This window comes from Manis pentadactyla, chromosome 2 (assembly GCF_030020395.1).
Source record: "Manis pentadactyla isolate mManPen7 chromosome 2, mManPen7.hap1, whole genome shotgun sequence".
NCBI classification, from domain to species: domain Eukaryota; kingdom Metazoa; phylum Chordata; class Mammalia; order Pholidota; family Manidae; genus Manis; species Manis pentadactyla.
This window is the reverse complement of record NC_080020.1, coordinates 217,618,048-217,635,067: the sequence shown is the minus strand read 5'-3', so window position 1 is coordinate 217,635,067 and position 17,020 is coordinate 217,618,048. Positions and strand designations below refer to the sequence as shown.

General features: G+C 43.1%; 1 protein-coding gene across 1 annotated transcript; it reads right to left on the bottom strand.

The window, feature by feature from the left end:
• Window positions 1–13,532: 13,532 nt before the first annotated feature.
• On the bottom strand, window positions 13,533–16,444 carry PFN4 (profilin family member 4). Its single transcript, XM_036881631.2, has 4 exons — window positions 16,328–16,444; window positions 15,815–15,952; window positions 14,929–15,034; window positions 13,533–13,561 (listed from the first exon to the last, which is right to left on the bottom strand). Exons 1-4 carry the CDS (start codon window positions 16,442–16,444, stop codon window positions 13,533–13,535), a joined length of 390 nt encoding a protein of 129 aa, XP_036737526.2.
• Between the last annotated feature and the right edge of the window lie 576 nt (window positions 16,445–17,020).

The following is a 17,020-nucleotide window of genomic DNA, read 5'->3' as shown; positions in this document are numbered from 1 at the left end:
AGAAGAGAGGGTTGGGAATGACATGGGGAGAAGGAAGATACAGTAAGGCAGCCTCTGAGATTGTCCCCTAGTGATCTCTGCCTTCTGGTATTTATACCTTTGGGTGATCACCTCCCTTTGCGTATGGGCTGGATTTATAGCCTCTCTTCTAACAAGTAGTGACATGCAAGGAGTGATGGGATGTCACTTCCAAGGTCAGGTTACCAAAAGACTGTGGTTTCCTTCTTGGGCACTTTCTTTCACTCTGCCTTGCCCTCTCTGAAGGAAGCCAGCTGCATATTTTGAGCTATGGAGAAGCTCATATGTCAAGGAACTGACATCTCTGGCCACCACTTAACAAGGACCTGAGGTCTCCCAACAGCCTTAAGAGTGAGCCTGAAGGCAGATTGTCCCCCAGTCTAGCTGCAGGATGACTCCAGCCCTGGTTGACAACTTAATTGCAGCCTGTGACACCCTGGGACCCTGAGCTGGAGGTCCCAGCTAAATTGCTCCCAGGTTCCTGACCCACAGAAACTATGAGACAATAAGTTTGCTGTTTTAAATCACTAAGTTTTGGGGTAATTTGTTATGCAGTAACAGATAACTAATACAAGACAGGAAGATATTATGGAGGAGGAGGAAGTAGGACAAGAGAGGAAGGGTTGAGCTGGGGAGCAAGTATCAGCTCAGCTTTTCCTTCAAATACTCAGGCCCCCACACAAACACGCACATACATATGCTGTGCGGCCTGCAGTGCCTCCTTGGAGTTCTCCTTATAATCAAACCCTGCTGTGGCACCCAGCCTCTGGGTCACCTCAGTTTTTTTCCTTTGGGCTCATGGTGACCAGAAACAGCCTGGTCAACTGAGTGGCAGCCGTGCCCTCAGCCTGGTGCTGGTGTGGAAGAGCCCCGTCTCCCCCTCCCAGTTAGAATACCCTTCCCACGGGGTGGGAAGGTAGAGGGTTGGCTTTAGTGCACTGAGAGTGTGATGAGAGGCAAGCCAAGGGTCCGGTTGGGCCTGGGTCATGGGGGACATGGAGTGCGAGGTACCAGCAAAGGTTTTGGAGCTCAGGGAGTCTTGGTTAGAGCTGGGCTTGTGCAAGATCAATCCAACAGGCAAGGGGAGTGTTGAGTGTCAGAATTGTTCTAAAGGAGCCTCCTGGGACAGAGATAGTCCCCAGGACACATGTCTGGGCTGCTCTGATCCCTTTTTGTGTAAGATAAATGGAACAAGAGCATCTCCTCCACTGCTTGTGAGAGTCCCAGGCAGAAGGACTGAAGGCCAGTTTCCTCCTCTCTGGGGATGGGGACAAGCAGTTGAACAGCTCTGAGAACCTTGGTTCTGTATCATGTTGGTCATAAAAACTGTCCCTGGTTATCTCCATGGGTCTTGGTCAGCACTGGGACTAGCAGTCAGGGTGTGTCAGGGCAATGGAAAGGAGCTCAGAGTTGAGGGGTAGTGCAGTTGGAGACTTGAGTTGGGGTCAGCAGCTAGCTTCAGGCGACAGGGCAGGGCTAGCAGGAGGCAGTCTCCAGGGGGCAGGGGGCCTCCTCACCCATGCAGTGCAGCAGCGGGAAGGCAGGAGCCAGGCCTCTGGGGTGGCTGCAGCCTGAGACAGGGTCAGTCCTGCTGGGGATGGGCATGAAGGCCCTTCAGGGACAGTGACATACTGAGCCTGGCCCCTGCCAGACAGCAGAACCATGACTGAATCCCCAATCTTCCAGTGCCCCTGGCAGCCGGGCCCCAGCTCTGTCATGTGTCTAGATGTCCCAAAATGCTGCTGGTTCCTTGGGGCAAGGCATACTGGCCTTGTCTCTGCAGAAAAAGGGGCACACAGGTAAGTGGGTTTGAGGAGAAGGGTCCAGGTGTCCGCTCTTCTTGTTGCTGGAAAAAGTTGGCAACAGATTTGCTCAAAACCTACTTTTTGCTTTCTAGGATGGGAGAAAATTCAGATGGCCTCTTCAAGCAACTGTCATTTGAGAAACAGCTGCTATTCCACATAACCTTTTCAGAGATGGTCACTTAAAATAGCTGCTCCAGGTACCCCCAGTCACTCAGTCAGGCTGTCAGTGCTGCGGGATGGCAGGGGTCAGTGAGTCGGAGGAGAGCAGGGACAGGGCTGCTGAGGTTTGAGACTGAGAAATGGGGAAGGGGACACTTCTGCTCTTTCAGCCCTGTTTCTCCTACTCTGGCTTAGCTTCCACAAAAGGGTGGGCTCTCACAGGTCTTTTCTGGCCTGACACTGGATCTTGCAGAAGGGAACGATGGGCAGACTGGCTCTCTGGTTTCCTCCTACCTGGTGAAGGGTGTTGGCTTGGCTGTGGACGGCATGAATCCAGACCACAGCTTGCTAGAGACTGAGCTCAGTCCCTGCCTGGTGGTTTCATGGGCTTTGCTGCTTGACACAGCCCAGGACCTGGATCAGAAGAAGGTCCAAACAGAGGGACCTGTAACCTTCTGCTCTCACACTGGCTTGAGGGCACTTGGTCTCATGCACAGATCAATCCCCTCTTTCTTGAGAGCCAGCTATCTAGACCTTGGGGCCAGAACTTCAATCTGAGTTTGAATTCTGTCCTTGCCATTTATTCAGTCATACAACTAATATTTACTTCATGCTTACTAGATGTCAGGCCCTGTCCTGGGCAAAGCAGATTGCCTCTGTCCTGGTGGAATTTACAGTCCAGTGGGGAAGACAGATTTTAAAAAAGTAAACAGATACACAATTACAAATTGGAGAAAGGTCTGTGCACAACAGCAGCAGGCCGCTAGGAAAGAGACTAGCAGGAGGAAATATTTTAGAGTGTAGTCAGAAAACCTTTCTGAAGAGGTGACATTTGAGCTGAGACACGAACGAGAAGGAGCCAGACATAAAAAGAATGGCTGAAGAGCATCCCAGGGGGCAGGGAAGGCTAATCGAAGGATCTGAGGCAGGGAAGGGTTTGAAGTGTTTGAAGAATTCAGCAAGACTGGAGGGTGGTGAGCAGACACAAGAGGGGATCTGTCCTACCCAAGTGTTCGAGGTGTCATCACCCCACTTGCAGGGCCCTGTCAGGGGGAGGCAGGTTCCATCTTATCCTAAGTGCAGTGGTCTCATGCAGAATGGACTGCAGGGGGCAGTGCAAGCACTGGGTAAGATGGCTTGGGCTTGGATGGCATCCGGATGGGGAGGAGACAATTTGAGTTCTATTGTGGGAAGCTAGACTCCAAAGTGCGTGCTGATGACATGGATGCAGGGATGGAGAGAAAAAGGGAATTTATTCCAAGTTTCTGGCTTGAGCAGTTGATTGGCTATTCTTCTCACTTTCCTCATCCCTGAAGAGAAGACAAAAATACCCATCTCCTTGGGTCCTTGTGAAGGTTAAATTAAAGAATCCACTTAGCTAGCATGTGCCAGGCACAAAGAGGGCACTCAACACAGGGCAGGTTCTTTGCTCACTGATGGATATGCCAACTCCACTTAGTGAGGACAGCCCATGGATGCTGGCATCCCTCTCCTGAGTCTGAGTTGGATGCTGTAAACCCAAGCCCCATTTCCAGCCGTCCATGGCCCAGCTCCCCACAGCTACTTTCAGTAACTGGAACTGGCTTCAGGTCAGTTCCAGATCCGAGCAGCTTCCTCACCCACTCAGGGACTGTCCCAGCAGTAAGTCTGTAAGGTGTCAAGATCCAAATTTTGGGATTGACTAGTAATTTTCAGGTGACTGGTTGCTGTGGCAGTATTCCACAGTACCCTACATCTCTGGCCTCTAAACGGTTCCCCAGAGGCTTACATTTTAGCAGAACAAACAAGATCTGTGTTAGGAATGGGGCAGAAGCACTCCTGATGATCTGAAACCCAACTGATCGGAGGGTGCATTTGCTGTTCTGACCCTGAAAGTTAAATGGGGTTGGGGGAATATCTCTCCCAAATGTCCAGCGGGTTTCCAGCCCTTCTAAAGGGTTCTACCCAGTGCTCTTGAGTCACCTTCAGGCAGCAGCTTCTCTGATGATCAAGCCCAAGCTTGGGTGGCCCAGCAGCTCGGTGAATGACTCATGGTACTAGAACAGCATAAGGGCTGACACTTCCCTGGAGGAGCTGGGCCAGTTCACCTCGGGGTACCATGCCTGCAGGACTCTCTCTGGGCTGTCTCCCCTCTCTCCCTGAGCACTCCATCCTGAAGGTCATGGGGCAAATCCCAGGAGCAGAGACTTAGGAAGGCTCTGGGAGAGGAAGGTGCTTGGGGTTCAATCTGGTAGGGCCCTTTGTCCACCTCGGTCTCCTGGGGACTGCCTGTTTGGCTGCCTGTCCCTGCCATCTTCCTGGGCACCCATCACATGACTCAGGGCCCAAGGCTTTTCTTCTTACTCTAGGCAGTAGTTTTCACACTTTTTAATTCCCAAATAGATAAAAAAGCATTTTCGAAGATTATCCTCTCACATTCATCTTAGATTTAAATAGCATGAAACAAAATTTCTAGTCATAAAAACTAACATTTAAACTCTTACATCAGTCTTTTAAATGCATCAAGTGGAATCCAGATTTCAGAACAATTTGATATTTATAATCATCCACTGAATAATGTCCATTCATTAAAAAAAGTTCTTTAACAGTTGAAAGTTTTAAAATGTCATTTTTCTTCTAGTACTCATATTTTTATTCTGTTTTTCTCATAGAATTATATACTTACATATTTTATGTTTTACTGATCATTCTTATCTGTGATAAGATATGTACAAACTGACATTAATTTAAAAAACAATTTCCTGTGACCACAGAACTCTAAGTGTTAAATTTCTTCTGGGTTTAATTATCATTACAATAATATTAGTCCACAATTGACCAAACCAACATTATTTTAAATTATTTTTATATCATTTAAATATTATTTTAAAGATTAATGATTACTGGACAAAAAAAGAAGAATTTTATTAGAAAGACATCTCTTAATGACCATTGACGGGGCTGTATTTTTCCAAATAATTATTATATCCTTGGATGAATGTTACTTATTGCTAGAATGAGACTGGGCTTACCATTAGTTTGCTTCCTATTTTTCATTTTTATAGACCAGCAGTGAAGAGCCTAATTTGCATAAATTAGATGGGAAAGAGAAATTTCATTTTAGGAATGTCAACCAATTCTTTGAAAAACTGAGTGAGTTATATAATAAAAACCACATGACGATCTTTCATCAAAAATTATTTTCAATGATCTATTAACTGGCCATTTAACTAGGTCTTCCTTTCGTTCCATTAAAAGCAAAGACTTGGAAACCACTTAACCTGTAAAAGGATTTATTACCCAGTTAAAAGTGTTATTCAGGTTCTCAGCTTCTGGGAGTATACCAACAAAGCTTGTTAAGATTTATGAAATGATTATTAATTATATCTGTTATTTTTTTCACTTAGACACACCTCGTGTAAATTGATAAACTCACAAAGGATTCAGAAAGTAAAAATGTAAATTCCAATACACTTTTGCTAAGACAATTAAAAAAAATCCAAACCCTTTTAACTTATTACATGCTTCAGATATATTTTCATTAACATCTTGGAGCTGCAGATGTAACTCACTTCCGAAAAACATGTGTGACATTCTTACTGGCAAAGTCAGCCCTCATTGTTAAACTAATCAGCCAAATCAAATTACTTCCTATCAGAAAAGGTTTCTCATTTTGCAGTTGAAGTAATCGTGTTAATATATGTCCTTGTGACATCCATCTTGCTTCTAATTTTTAAGAAATATAGGTCATAAGACATGGGGCCTTCTCCTAAATGAATTATGATACAAAAATTTTCACTATTTTCTCACTGTTGTTCTTTTTGCTTTATTCTCATGGGCCTTCTTTCACATATGATGTCTCTTTTGACAGTAAAGGTTGGAAGAGGTCATAAAATTAAAAAATACTTATATTCTTTTCCTTTGCATGTTGTAGTTCTTACATTCCAAGCCTAGCATCACAGTAAGGCTGGGGCTGGATGCAAGAATGCCTTTCTGTAGCTCCAGATAGAGGAAATCCTGGGACAAAATACCTCTAGAGCCAAAATCAGTCAAAGGGAGAAATAAAGTTTAAAATCTGTTTGTTGATTACAAACTGCAGTCTGGGCTGTCTCTCTTTCCTGTTTCAGCCGAAGCAAAACCAGCCCACCCCCTCACCTCTCAGGTTCAGATAAACTCTCCGTTGCCCTGGTAATTACCCATCGATATGGAGATGAACTTCTATCCACCCCTGAGGAATACCTGTTGATATGCAGATGCACTAAAGCCAGGTGAGATATTCTGGAAATATTACAATTTTACCCACACTTTCTTTTGTATGCTGGGAGAAAGGAGGCTGCAGAGGGGAGGTGGGAAGGCAGAGCTGACATGACTCCTCAATCATAGCACATCAGTTTTAGGAAAGTTCATGTGGAAGTTGAAGATCTGGAATAAATTAATTCCTTAAAGCCATTTATACTTGTGTGTCCTTTCTAAAGGCCTTGTGAATACCAGGACAAAGATCTCCCTAGTTTGGAGACCCCTGCAGATGATTCCCTGCTCCCTGGGTACCTCCACAGGTACTGGTAGTTACTATGGAGCTTTTGACAGCTACCACCAAAGGGTCACTTTTGTAGGTCTCTCTGAGTAGCTCAACCCAATTGGAACTTTGTCATGAGAATTATAGGAAGCAACTGGACTGTCCTGCAAAGGAGGGCACCAGACAGTGAGGCATTTACCTTGAGGAGGTTTATGAAAAAGACTCCTACTAGGCACCCAGCAGTAGTGGTTGTGTGCTAGGAAAGGCTTGCTGACCAGCTGGTGAGCAGCCAAGAAGTTTCATGATGGTCTTCAGTATTTTAGAGATCCCATGGTCCAGGGTCAGACCTTCTGCCTTGCAAGCTCACAGCTCCAGGTTGTCAGCATATGGTAAACCCACATAAGTAAGCTATAAAATCCAGGTGTCAATGTGCTAATTTTACAAGGAAAAATCATTGGCATGAGGAATCCCAAAATCTGTAGGTAGAACTACATAGAAAGCCAAATGGTGAGCCAGGACTCATGACTGAGATGTTGTGGGTAAAATTGAAGGATTTCCAGAATCTCTCGCCTGGCTTTAGTGTATTTCCATATTAACAGGTGTTGCTAAGGGGTGGAGAGAAGTAGTTCATCTACATATCAGTGGATAATTACCTGGGCTACCAAGGACTTAACCTCAATGTGAGACGTTGGGGGGAGGTCTCACTGCTTCTGCCAGAGCAGGAAAGAGATGGCCCCCGAACTGCAGTTTGTAAGCAACAAATGGGTTTTAAACTTTATTTCTCCCTTGGACTGATTTTAGTTTTAGAGGTATTTTTTCCCTGGAATTTCCTCTCCCTGGAGTTACAGATGTATTGAATGTATAATACTTAAAATGGCTAAGGTAGCAAGATCTATCCATCCCTATACCAGGTACGACCTTGCCATTAAGACCAGCTGTGGTAAAAATAAATTTTGTCTTTGTCCCCAGTTCCTGGCACAGAGCTCCTGAGAGTTGGTGGGGGGTCGGGGTCTGGGGATTGGGGTTTATCATCAGAGGAACCAAACTGATGAGGTGGTTGGAACTTTCAGCCTCAACCCCTGATGTCTTGGGAGGGCAGGGGGACTGGAGAGTGAGTTCAATCACGTGAACAAAGACTTAATCAACCATGTGTACTAATGAAACCCCATATAAAACCCCTGGAACTATGAGGTTTGGAGAACTTCCTGGTTGGTGAACACATAGACGTACCTGGAGGGTTGGTGCACCTGGAAAGGGCACGGAAGCCCTGACCCTCCCCCACCCAATGCCCTGCTCTAAGCTCCAATTCCATTTGACCCTTCCTGGCTTGTATCCTTGATAATAAAACTGTAATCATAAGTATAGTGCTGTCTTGAGTTCTGTGAGTCATTCTGACATAGGGCAGAGACAGGAGACAAGCACCATGATCAGTCTTCCAAAAAAGCTGAGATATAACAGTATAGTAAGAACAGGAAAGATTCCATCTTAAGGCTAAGATTCTAATTTAAAAACCAGGAAGTTGGGAAGTATGATTCCTAACATACTCTTTGGCAACAGACAGTAACTCAACCCTCTTTGGGAGCAGGGCAGGCAGTCTTGATAGGTAGGTACCCAGAGGGAAACTGCTCTCCTGGAGAGGAACTGACCAATTTCTTCTGTTAATTTTGCAAAATTAACTGGAGGATTGATAATAGAAGAGACTTAATATCTCTCACTGGAGGTAAGCATTTTGAGACCACTTTAAAAATCTATACCTTCTGATCCTCTGAAAAATCCTTAAAAGAGGGAACTCCCAGCCTTTTAGCATTCCTGCTTTCTGAGGACGCTTGCACTTTAAGTGCATACCTTTAAATAAAGCTTCCTCACTGCTCAGCTTACTGCATTTTGTCTTTTTGCTATTTCATTGTATTTCCAAGTCTCCATTTTACATGTGATAAGTAGAGAGGGGCTGCTGAGAGCTCTGATTTGGGCCTGCAAGTTCCTATCATCTGGGTGACCCTATCTATGCAGCAAGCTTCCTATCCCTCCCCCCTGCACCTCTGCATTTTCTTGCTTTTAGCTGCCTGAAAGGCTGTTGTTGAAGCCGGGGTTCTTGTTTGTGGAGTCAAAGAATGAACTTCGTGAACAGACAAGGCTGGAGATTTACAGAGAGTTTTTATTCAGTTACAGAGAGAAAGAGCTTTATTCAGGATAAGAGAAAGTACGGAACTCCCTGCAGGTGCAGGGAGGGGCAAGGTTGCTGCTTGGGATCTTGGTGTCTAGGCTATTATGCTTGCTGCAGTGGGAGTTTTCTGTAGGTTCAGCCAGAATGCTAGTTATATTTTAACCTATCTCTGTGAGGGTTTCCTGGATACCTTATTGTAAACGAATGGGCCTACATGACTATGAGCAATGAGCTGTTCTATACCACTAGGTCCTGATGGGGAAGTAACTGTTATATTGTTTCAATCTCAAGCACTCTGTTTGGTAAGATTTTGTCTGTTTCCAGGGCCCATACTGTACTTTAACAGGGCAGGAGTTGTGCTCTGCTGCGTCCCCATCTCACTTCCATTCATTTCTACTCTAATAAATTCCTTACTTATGCTCTTCTGACCTGCTCAAGAATTCTTTCTCATTCAAAGTCAAGAACTCTTCCCCATCCAGGTTGAGGTTTCACCTGGTGCGTGGGGAGAAACCTCCCAGACGCAGCTGCCTGTCAACACTTCTAGCAAATTATCAAACCTGAGGGGACTCAAAGGAACCTCCAAATTTGTAGCCAGGTCAGAAGTGTGGGTTTCCTGGGGACCCAGGAGCTGTGGCTGGCATCTGAAGTGGAGGCAATTTTATGGAACTGAGCCCCTTAACCTGTGGTGTCTGCACTAACTCCAGGTAGCTACTGTCAAAATAGAAATGAATTGTAGGACACCCAGGTGGTGTCAGAGAATTGCTGCAGGAAAGTACCAGATGACGTGGTTTATTCAAGGATCCTCCCACCTTGAATGGGTGAAATCCTCTCAACCAGTATTTGCTCCAGTGACTCCTTGCCTGGGCTTTCCTGGCGAGCAGCTTCCACTTTTTACAATTACACATTCCATCTACACACATTAGTATGTTCACATATTCAGACCTTGCAGACCTGAGTGCTGTTCTTTCCATGTCTCTGCTTTAGTCCATTCTGTTTTGGTGATACTGGGTAATTTTAGCCTGAAGCATTGATAGCTTAGCCTTCTGTTTAGCTCTGGGCTGTGGCATGCTTGGCCTCCTTTGGAGTTGTGGCTTGAAGTCCCCAAATGTTCCTGGCTTGTCCTGCAAATCTCATGAGTATCTCTCTATTGTACATGTGCAACTATCCAATATCACCATGATTTAGCACTATCTGGAATTCAGAGTAACTTACCTGTCCAGAACCCCGATTCAGCCAGTTCAACTGACTTAGGTGTCCTCATTGACCTACTGGGGCACTCAGTAGGGCTGCTTCAGACCCAACCCCACAAGCATAGGAAGCTGCTGAATTACATACAACCCTCACCCCTCCCTACCAAATCCCCAACTGCCTCTTATAAACCATGGTGTGAAACTCCTTCTCTGTAAAGAAAAAAACAAAAACAAAACAAAAAAACTCCAGAGAGCTGTAAGTTACTCTGACCTTGAAATTTCACTTCCAGACCTAAAGAAATAATCAGAGACACAAAGAATTATGTAAAAGTTATAAACTGCAATGTATTCATGAACTGAAAAAGTGGAAATAACCTAAATGTTTTGACAGAGTATTATGTGATATGCAATAGTTTAAAATGTTTTCTAAGCAATTTTAATATTTGACATTTCATAATATCATGCTAAGTGAACAGATGGGATATCAACCGCATGTACTGATGATCTAGGTTAAGTTAAAATGTATACAGTTTACACATTGAAAAAAGACTGGAAGAAAATAACAAAACTTTGGGTAAAATTGCATTATTTCCAGAATCTCTCGCTTGGCTTTAGTGCCTCTCCACATCAACAGGCATTTCCAAGGGTTGGAGAGAAGTAGTCCATCTCCATATCAGTGGGTAATTACCTGGGCAACCAAGGGCTTATCTGAACCTGAGAGGGTGAGGGGAGGATTCACTCGCTTCTGCCCTAGCAGGAGAGAGAGACACCAAATGGCTTTTTGTAAGCAATAAATGGTTTTAAACTTTATTTCTCCCTTTGACTGATTTCTTTTTCAGCTAGGTATTTTGCCCTGAGATTTCCTCTCCCTGGATTTACAAAAACCATCAATAGCAGTTTCACTTAATGTGAAATTATGAGTAACTTATTTTCTCAAGTTTTTTTTTGTGTATTACCTTTGTAATAAAAATTGCATTAGTTTTGTAGAAGTACTGTTCATACCACAGCACTGCCTGGTGTCCTTTTGTTGTTGGGCAATCCAATCCCAGGAGACCTCCCTGTGCACTGAGACCTCAACTGGGAGAAGGTTCTTGACTCTGATTAAGAAAGAATTCATGACAGGCCAAGCAGGTCATGCAAAGAGTAAAATAATATAGTACAATAAGGCAAAAGTACACACCCCAGGGAGTGCCGGCTTACTCCAGAGATGATCAGCTGGGTCAGGTGAAGGTTGGGTGATCTTATGCATAAGCAAGGGGTGGAATATTCATCAGGATAGGTGGGGTTCTCTCAGAATAGGGAGGGGTTTTCTGGGAAATAGAGTGTCACCCTCTTTTTGTCCTTAGATGGTCTCGCTAGGGACTGTCATGGCACTAAGGGCTGTGATTTTTAGAATGCTAATGAGTGTATAATGTATTTTGAGGTTAAGTCAGGGCCAACTTCTAGTCCATGTTGGAACCAGTCAGTTTTGGCAGACCTATTATCTATACCCTCTCTTCCCACATCCCATGAGAACAGTTAACACAGAATGTTAAGAATATAAACAAGCATCTAACCAAATGTAAATACTAGCCAAAGTTCCCAAGCCCCTCCCTGCTCATGTCTGGCCATCTACTTACAGTAACACTTTGATTGACACTGAGGAAAGTAGCCTTCTCTCCTTTGGTCTCATTTATCTTTCCAGTCCCACTGAACTTCTCACCATTCTTTCCACACAACAGTAATGTTCATGACTCAGTACCTTTACATATGCTATTCCTGCAGCCTGGAATGCTCTTTACTCTCTTCCAGTTATTCTTCTGTAGTCCCTACAAATGCCATTTGCAGGCCCCTGAATGCACAGTGAGTTGCTTTGGGCTCTATGATCTATAACTTTTTGTTTTATATCTGTTACAGCATTTATCGCATGATGATGTGACTCATTTATAAGTTTGTTGCAGAAACTGCAGGAACTACGAACAAGGAGTTGGGGCACTGAGATGTTTGGTGAGAAGCAGCATTAGTGCCGGCACTGGCTCAGCAGATTCCTATCTAAAGGCTGAGCCCTGGGTACGGCAGGGTCATGCCCTTTATACATTCACTACAAGCTTAGGAGGGAGTCAGCACCGAGGAACCGTTGCATGGGAGTTATTAGGTCACTATAGGTGTATTCAGGATGCTAGTTAAAATTTAATCTATCTTTGTAAAGGTTACCCAGATACCTTGTTTTAAACTAATGGGCTTCCCTGACTATGATCAACAAGCTGTTCTATACCACTGAGTCCGGTGGGGGGAATACATTGTTACATGTTTCAGGCTCAAGCACCCAGGCACCTTGTGATTCTTCTACATTCCTGAAACCTCAACAGAAACTTTGTCTCCTTGGCTTCCTACTACAGATTGCCCCACTGGATTGTAATCCTATCTGGAATGGGGTACATATAATATTAACTTTTGTATCATCAGTACCTAGCATACTGCGGGTACTCAGAGAAGGCTAAATAAGTGAATTTTAAATGTATTTTTACCTCTTGCTAAAAAAAGAATCAAGCAACTCAATAGGTAAGTGCATGAATGGATTAGTGGTAAAGTTCTTAGGTAAAATCTGTAGTTCTTGGCACCCAAGCTAGAAAAGGAGTGATATGGAAATCAGCTCCTGGAAAGGCTGTTACACAAAACCCAAAAATGGGACAATTTTATGAACTTTAATAAAAGACACATTTCTCCAAAGAGCATGTTGTTGGAACCGAGAAAACTGCACCTTGCTGCTTGATAATGTCAAAAACTGCAAAGGGTCTAGGTATTTCCTTCCCAGGGACAGCTGGAGGGTCACCAGGCTGGCCTGGGCTTGCTGGTAGGGGAAAGAAAGATGCAGCATGCTCAGGAGTAGTCAGGGTGGAATCCCCAAATTTTAAAACAGGTTCTATAACTCCCCACCATATCGATGGTATGTCCTGATCCTCACCAAAGAGGTGACCAAAAGGAGATGAACCCTTTCTGGGGAAGGTTACATTCATTGACCATAGTTAGTTGTGTGGACGAGGAGGAAGGGAGGGAGAAAGTTAAAATTTTTGATTTTTGAAAAGGACTTTCCAATGTTCAACCAAAGCAGATTATGCAGATGGTGGGGAGTGTAGAATGTCCATCAAATACCTAAACTAGTGGCCCATTGTTAGGTGGCCTTTGTGTTGCCCCTTTCCCCCAAATCCCACAAGGGTGATGTGGACCAGATGGATGTCACACATGCATTATAGGACAGGAACACTGGAAGCTCAGGGAATTTACCTCTAACAGCAGGCAGTAAGCAAGCTGGCCCTTTGTTGTGAAGGGAGGTATTACTTCCTTTTTCAAGGTTGCTTCCTGCAACATAATCCCGAGAAATGGCCTGGATAAAGAGTGGTTAGGGCCTTGTATTCTTGGCCTACCCAGCAAGATGTTTAGGAGTACAAGAGACTCATGGAGGACATGCCCTGTGAAACTGTCAGTGATCTCACATTCAAGCCAATGACCAACGCTGAAAAAAACAAGTAAAGTTGATCAAATACTTCCAATTAAAGAAGAGGATCTCTTACAATAAGAAAAACTGCTCCCTCAACTCATTCTTCCTTTTCAGTATCTTCTACCTAGTGTTTTTCAACCAGAAAAATAAGGCACGACTTTTTCTTTAGGATCTAGTTTTCTTCTACAATAATAAAAGCTGTTTTTCATAGTCCTCTGATGACTTAATTTCCTTTTTTTCTTAGATATTCCCCTGAAAGAAAATGAAATATGGATATTATTTGTGAGCAGCAAGTTATCATCACAATATGATTCATTCATTCATTCATTTTCTCCACAAACTTTGGGAGTGACTAACTACCATGAGCTAGGCATTGAGCTAGATAGTGGAGACACAAGGATGACTGGATAGTTAAGACCCAGTCCCTGTCCAAGAGGTTCTTTTTCTAGTATGGGTTATATATAATACATACATATACACACACATATATAAGTGTGCATATGTATGTGTGTGTGTGTATACATCCATTACATTCTTAGAACCTTTCATTATAAAATTTTCTAACTAGTCATAATTATTTTCCAATTTTTATATAATTACCATGTATAATTTTTTGATAGAGAAAAGTATAATTTAAAGAAAAACAAGTGAAGAAAATAGAAGTAATGAGACAAGTAACTGGCTCCTGACTCATTACTTCTATTTCCTTCACTTGGCTTAATGATGATTAGGAGTTTGCCAACCAGATGTGACGGGGTAGGGACAGAAAGGAAAGATAATTTAGCATGTATAGAGGCATGGAAGGCTATATCTTAACAAGCTTTGATTTCCTCATTTGTTAGGATAGTGCAGCACACATGGTGGATCATCACTGAGTATTTGGTGAAAGAATGGCTACTTTCCTCACTAGCAGAAGTAGAGGCTTCTACTATTTCAAGGGAGTACTCAAGCAACTCCAACAAAAAAAAATTTTTAAGGAATTTAAGTTTGGATTAAAAAATAAAATCACAAACATAATTTGTCATTTGTAAAGCTCAACTCTCATAGATATAATTTCCCAGTACATTAGATCTTCATTCAAAAATGTAGAGACACAGAAGGGGAATGCAGTAGACACCAACAAGGTGGCTGCCTGGCACAGTAACTTCTTTTTCTGTAAAAGGCCCTTTATATAGAGTGGACCCCAGCAGCTACATCTCTGTTTTATTACTCTGCTGTGTGCCCTCCCCCGACAATAACCAACTGATATGAAGTTAAGCCATATGACCCAAGACTTGTTAAAACAGGGTCTTAAAAGAATTAAGAGGTACGATGTGAAGGTTGGCCATGATACTAGCCGGGGAAGGAGGCAGTTTGCAACGGGACAGAACAAAAGTGACTCCCTCAGAAACAGAGACTAGAGACTTTCTTCAGTGTTCCAGTCCCTGGAATCCATTTCCCTGTGGCTCAGCTGCACGCCATTCTCCCAGGGGTTATGTAAGTAATTCCAGTGTCCTTCCATTAAATTCCTCCTTTCTGCTCACATTAAGTCAGCTGGTTTGAATTGGGTCTCTGTTGCTTGCAGTGAGGAGATCTGACTACCACAGGGAACAACGACAGGCACTGGGAGACAACCTTACCCAGTTTCTCTGTGGCTTCCACACAAACACTAGGATACATGCCCTCAGCGTAAGTTGCCACCAGAAGGTACAGATGGGTCTTCACAACAACCACACCAATATTTTCCTAGATGAGAATAAAACAGTATGCCCTTCTTTCAGTTTGAATCACAGGCAGTTTTACTCCAGCCATATTTTGCATTGTTTCCTGACATTCATATATTTACATAGTTGTTTATGGACCCTCTACTCTTTTTCATTAGGTGCCTTTTTTCAAAAACTTTCAGACTTTTGTAATAACAGCATGTATACTTTGAAAAAAGTTCCCCAACTGATTATAATATACCCCTATCCCAATGAGAACAACTGATGTAATGGAAAGATAATACATTTTGGAACTGGACAGCTCAGGGCTTCAATCCCACCCCCACCATTTTCTGCTGCGTGACTATGGAAGAGTTATTTACTGTGTTAAGCCTCAGCTTCCTCATCTAAAATGAAGCCAGTTTATAAATGTGGATGAAGTGTACTTAATCCATAATATAGAGGATCTAGAGATATGAATTTCATCTCCTTAATTCCTTGTAGGCAACAGAGAGCCAAGAGAGGTTTTAAGCACAAGAGTGGTATCACTACTTTTTAGAAGGAGGATGTAGAATATGAAGAATGGACTGTAGTAGAGAGAGCCAAGGTTCACTTGATTCTGGAATGAACATTTTTCAAAACCAGGTTCTCTATTAGTACTTTCATTTACATATGTCTTCTTGGCACTATATTGCTGTCTCAAACATTGCCATTGCAGTAACGGGTTTAGTCTGTTTTATAAGTGGGATCAGGAGGGACACAGAAATTTGGAGTCAAATTCTTAAGTTTTTTACCCAACTGTCTTCAAGTCTTGAGCACTCACATTCTTAGCATAAAGAGAATAGTCATCTGCTCGGACACATTTGTAGTCCTTTTCCTTGAAATATAATCCTTCTCTTCTGGCCTGTAAAGGGTTCTTGGCAAATCCATTCACAAGTGTTCGGACGTCCCTGGGCATTACCTGCAGAGGTCAACAGACACTAGGAGTGGCAAACCATCGTGGGCTGGTCAAATTTGGCCCACTCCCTCTTTTTGTAGGCCTGCAGACTAAGAATGGTTTTTATGTTTTTAAGTAGTTGGGAAAAAATGAAAATAATATTTTGTGATATGTAAAAATTACGTAAAATCAAATTTCAGTGTTTATAAATAATAGTTTTACTGGAACACAGGAACACCCATTCTTTTAGTATTATCTATGGGTGCTTTCCCATTACAACAGAGTAGCTGTTTGTAGTTGTGACAACAGACCATTTGGCCCAGAAACTTAAAATATACACTATGGCTTTGCAGAAAAAGTTTGTTTAAAATGCTTATGTCCAAACTTGTTTCTTCTTACACTAAATCCTGGTGATGTTACACACAAGCTCCTCTCGTGGAGTTTAATGAGGGCTGCACCGTCCACATGCTTGGTTCCCAGGAGAGTATCTAACAGTAAGTTCTGCAAATGGCTCATGCTCCCTTGGCTCTGAAAAAGGGAACTGTAGTTGAAATAATCCACTCTGGTTACCTTTCTGGCTACTGTGACTACAATACTGTGAATAAAACAGCCTTGTAAAAGGTTATCTGTGAGTACAGATCTCCCCAAGACACGATGGACAGCTTTAATATCAGCATGCATACTTTAAAAAGTTGAAGAGTGAAAACAGTGGTCCATCACCTAATGTCTACCAATACTCAAAGGGGAAAATAGCATCATAGAAAAACCACAGTTCACACAGAATAGGTTATGAAGTGAGTTTGGAAAATCACAGCTCATAATTTACTAGCTATGTTAATGGTTTGCAACAGATGCAACTGGTATCAAAAAACAAAAATCTGGGATGGAGAACCATTGAACCACGTAAACAAGTCTAAGGGAGATCTGCTGATCATGAGTCTTCACATTCCCTTCCCTCTGACCAGCGTCCACTCTGACCCATTGCCCACTATGGACACTAAAAACACCGTTAAGGCATTAAGGCGACATTTTCCCCCTAAGTTCCCGAGTCTTCTTGGAACTTCATCAGGACAACCTCCAGACATTCGTCCT